At 40.8% G+C, this 4750-nt stretch overlaps 1 protein-coding gene across 1 annotated transcript; it reads left to right on the top strand.

Moving 5' to 3' along the window:
• Positions 1-291: 291 nt before the first annotated feature.
• Positions 292-1646, top strand: LOC120910445 (early endosome antigen 1-like). Its single transcript, XM_040322203.1, has one exon. It carries the CDS (start codon positions 483-485, stop codon positions 1644-1646), a length of 1164 nt encoding a protein of 387 aa, XP_040178137.1. The 5' UTR covers positions 292-482.
• The last annotated feature ends 3104 nt before the right edge of the window (positions 1647-4750 follow it).

Genomic DNA, 4750 nt, shown 5'->3' with positions numbered 1-4750 from the left:
GGGAATTGTAGTTCCTGAACAACTGAGGGGCTATAGTTTGGAGACCCCTGCTCTAGACCAAAAAAAAGACCAGTACTAGATGTCCGTGGCTGGAAAAAAATCTGACCCTAGTGATCAATCTGCTAGCCCATATCTGATCACGTTAAAGCAAGGGGGTTGCCTTTAAACAAGTCTACTTCTTTATAAAATAAACAGAGATATGTTATGCATACAATTTCTTGGTTTAGGCCTGTTTGAAAAATTTGCTGTCAGAAAGTCCTAAGAAAATGTGAACCAGCACTGTGTCCTAGGCTGCTGCAACACACAACAACATTGAAGCTGCTGCTGCTGTCTGCTGTCTTCTGAGAATGGATTCTCCTACGTTCACCGTGGAAGCCCAGTATATTAAGAATCTGCAGCAACAAGTCTATTTCCTTGAAATGGAGACCAGCTTTCTTCGTGGGCAGACTAAAAAGGCCAAATAACTTTCACCACAACTCACCATGGAGGCAGAGCACCTGCTCAGGAAATTGTTGGACCTTCGATCAGAGGGCGAAGGCTTGAAGCTTGAAGTGAAACGAAAAGATGCAAATTTACTAATGCTGCAGCGTGATCTAGAACAAGTTAAAAAGGAAATCAGAGAAGCTGAAGCTTCTTATTCTAAAGAAAAAAAGCAGTTGATCGAGGAGATTGTTCAGATGAAGAAGACAAAGGAGCTAACTAACAGACAGATCGCACAGAAGGAGATGGACATAATGCATAGCAAACACGAATTTGAACGGGAGAGTCTCAGCTTAGCCAACACTAATCAAAAAGTGCACATTCTTCAGGCACAGCTAAAGCAAAGATTGGAAAATCAGAAAGAGATGGAAAACCAGCTGTCACAGAAGAGAATTGAGCTGCTGAAGGTGAATTCAGCCAGGCATGAAATGGAGGATAAACTGCTTAAACACACAGCAACAACCAAGAACCAACTGACACTTGATTTAAGGAATGAACTAAGCTACCTTCACCAGCAGCTTCGAGAGAAAGATCTGCAGTCTGAACAGGACCGTGTTCTAAGAAAGAAAATGATGGATGACTGTGCATCCTTGGCTAGTGAAAATAGTGTATTGCAGGCTCAGTTATTGGAAATTACCAAGCAACTGGAAATGCAAAGACAACTGAGGGGAGAGAATTATACTCATAATTCGTCTAGTGTTGCTCAGCTTCTAAGTGTCAAGGACAGAGAAGAGCAGCTGAGCAAGGAGTTAAAATGTCAGGAGGCTCTTCTGTTACAAGAAAAGCAACGTCTAAAAGATCGGATGGAGCAGATGAACTTGCTGCTGAGTGGCAATACACTTCAAGATTTAAATACAAATACTATGAGTAGTCAGATTGCTGAGCTGCAAGCTATTTTGGACAAAGAAGAGCAAATCAACACAGAATTACGGACAGACAAGACCTTGCTAGTTGACCATGTTAGTCAGCTACAAAGTCAGATAGCAAGCAAGAAGACGGAGTTACTTCACATTTCATTAAGAATAGAAGAGCTAGATAAGCGTTTATCCACGGTGAGATCGGAGGAATCTCTGCACCGATCTCTGCAGTCCATCAGGTGGAGGGAGATCTCGGACTTGGCTGGTTCTATGAAAAAACACAAGTCTTTCACTGATCTGTCCTATTAAAGGAATTAGTAAAGCAAAAAAAAAAAAAAAAAAGAAAATGTGTAGAATTAACTGCAGCTAAAGTAAGAGCATAGAGTACAGAAAATGTGCAGCTTCATACTGTCATAATATGAAAAAGCTCAAAAATATATAGACACTCTGGGCCAGATTCACAAAAGGGATACGACGGCGTATCTTCTGATACGCCGTCGTATCCCTGTTTCTATCTATGCGACTGATTCATAGAATCAGTTACGCATAGATATCCCTAAGATCCGACAGGTGTAATAGTTTTACACTGTCGGATCTTAGGATGCAGTACCGCGGCCGCCGCTGGGGGGAGTTTGCGTCGTAAACCAGCGTTGGGTATGCAAATTAGCAGTTACGGCGATCCACAAAACGTTTTCCCGTCGTTACGTCGCCGCAAGTGTTAGTTTGCCGTCGCAAAGATAGGGCACCTTTTACAAAGTGGAAAATTACTCCACCATGTAAAAGTATACCCGTCTTTCCCGCGTCGCTTTTGAATTGTTTTAAAAAAAAAAAAAATTCCCGGCGCAAGTCTTTTTTCACGCCGCGATTCACAAAACGTTGGCGTGTCGTAATTTCGCGCAAAAGAACATCGGGAAATTTGCGTTGGGAGCATGAGCAGTACGTCTGGCGCGGGAGCGCGCCTAATTTAAATGGTACCCGCCCCATTTGAATTGGCCCGCCTTGCGCCGGACGGATTTAGGATACACCACCGCAAATTTTCAGGTAAGTGCTTTGTGGATCGGGCACTTAGACAGAAAATTTGCGGCGGTGTAACCTAAATCAGTTACGTTACGCTGCGCCCGGGCTACGTGAATCTGGCCCTCTGTGCCAACACATCAAAATTACCTCACAGAATTTTGTTTCGTTATCAAGGTTCCTAAAAATGTGAAAGTTTAAAAATATGAGTCTAAAATTGAGGTTTTGTAACTTTTTTATGGCACATAAAAACTGCATTTTCAAAACATAAATCAGAAATTGTTGTGAAAGAGAATGTGTTATAAAAACTGCGTACATTGGGGTTCATAACCTCAGTTTTATATACTTAGAACAGTGGGCAAAGTGCCAAGACTGCAATGTGCTTTCAGAACACTTTTCATGAGTTTATTATAATTTTAAAGCTGTTGCTGAGATGTTAATTAATAAAGAATGTGAAAATAGTAATCTAGAGTATTGGGATGTTGTTACTGCATAACTTGGAAACAGATATAATTGACGTTATAAACATGCAGGGCTATAAAGTGACGAGAAGCAAACATGTTCAATTCAAACATCTAACCATGTTAGATTCAACTTTGCTTGAATGAATGTTGCTTGTGAATGTATACTCATTTCACTTACAGTTTAGTAAGGAACTGTCGACTCTATTAAGTTACAGTGCACATCAGGGCCGTCTTTAATATTGATTGGACCCTGGGCAAAAAAAATCTTGGGCCCCCCCCATGCAGTTTGATGCTCCAACTGCTCTGAGACATGCAATAAATATCAGCTAGACTTAAAATCAGTTAACTAAATCAGATCAGGCAGCGATTGCAATTGGTTGCCAGAGGTTACAGCACACATTACGGCTCACTGATTAGTTGCTAGAGGTTACAGCACATGATTTCTACTTGTTGATTGCTAGAGATTACTGTACAGTAATACTGTTCACTGATTGGTTGCTAGAGGTTACAGCACATCATCTCCTCACTGCAGAGGGACATAATATACATATGAATGCAGCCTTTATTTACATATGATACAAAAAATGGATACCTCTGAGAGAGGTGGAACTTTTAGGGCAACAACAAGTATGGTGACAACTAGTGAAAAATAAATATTTAGTTCCAATGCGCTACTGTGAGTAAACAAAGTGTGTGAAAATAGTGTAAATGATGTAAATGATAACCGGGGCAGCTATATCTAAAAGTGTTCACATAACACAAAAAAGGATAACAAGGTAAAAAAGTGATAAGCGCTCCAGGTATGTGTCAAATTACAACCAAAGTATATACGTGAATGAATGAACCACAATCAAAAAAATGTATAAAAAAAAAAATATAAAAGATAACATAGCACCTAGGCGAGTTAGATGGGATATGCCACCCATTGATGGACTTGATGATAAAGAATCATTGGACGAATGGTTCGAGTTTTTTAACAACAGAAGTGTAGAGGGAGTTAAGTTTTTGCTTAAAAGGAAACAGAAGAAATTAAGGATAGTACAACAGCAAATTGAAGACATCAAAATTAAACTGGACCCCTACAAAGAGTCCAGTGACTTCCAGAAACTCTCCACGTTACTAAATAAAGATCTAGTGACCAAAGATCTGGAGGTACAACAGCGTAAAATTAAAAAATTCCAAAGAGACGTGGCGGATTATAAAACCGACCGTGTTTTTAAATGGCAATTGAAAACAGAATCGGCTCAGTCTAATTCCACACAATCAACACCAGTTAAGGAAGTCAGAATCCAAGACCCCGCTGGACTGCAAATGCGACCCCCACCAAGGTGGGAGGAACAAACAGGATATAGGGATAATACTAAACCACAGTACGAACATCATAATAGTGGGCAATATGCATATCATACACCCAAAAAACAATGGAAAAAACCTTTTAAGAAGCCCAATAACAAAAAACCGTACAATAATGGTCAACATAATGAAAGAAATCCAAGAGATAATAGAGGTCCTCCCCCTCCATCACAGGAACCATACGGAGGATACTATAGAGGACCCCCTCCACCACAAATGTATGACTATTATGGTAACCCAATTAGGGGACCCCCACAGGTATCTGAATACTATGGAGGGTATAATAGAACCCCGACTGTGGTCCATAACAGATTTGAGCCTCTTAGAGGACAACAAGACCAGCATTATGAAGATTCGAGACCAGGTCATGAATACTATCAACATACAGCACCAAGGTCCTCTTTTTTAGACAGGGAAAGGAGAGACCACTCTCCACGAAGATCCATACAGGACCCCCACTGCTCCCCCAGGAGACGGACACAGGAAAACCCCACAAGACCAAGTCCAGAAACAAGAGGGGAAACAGAGCAGGAAAGGGACAACAAAAGAAAAAGAAAAGACGAGGAGAGAACGTGGTAAATT

Source organism: Rana temporaria, chromosome 8, assembly GCF_905171775.1.
Source record: "Rana temporaria chromosome 8, aRanTem1.1, whole genome shotgun sequence".
Taxonomy (NCBI): Eukaryota; Metazoa; Chordata; class Amphibia; order Anura; family Ranidae; genus Rana; species Rana temporaria.
Note: the sequence above shows the minus strand (reverse complement) of the source record. Positions and strands in the feature narration are given on the sequence as shown.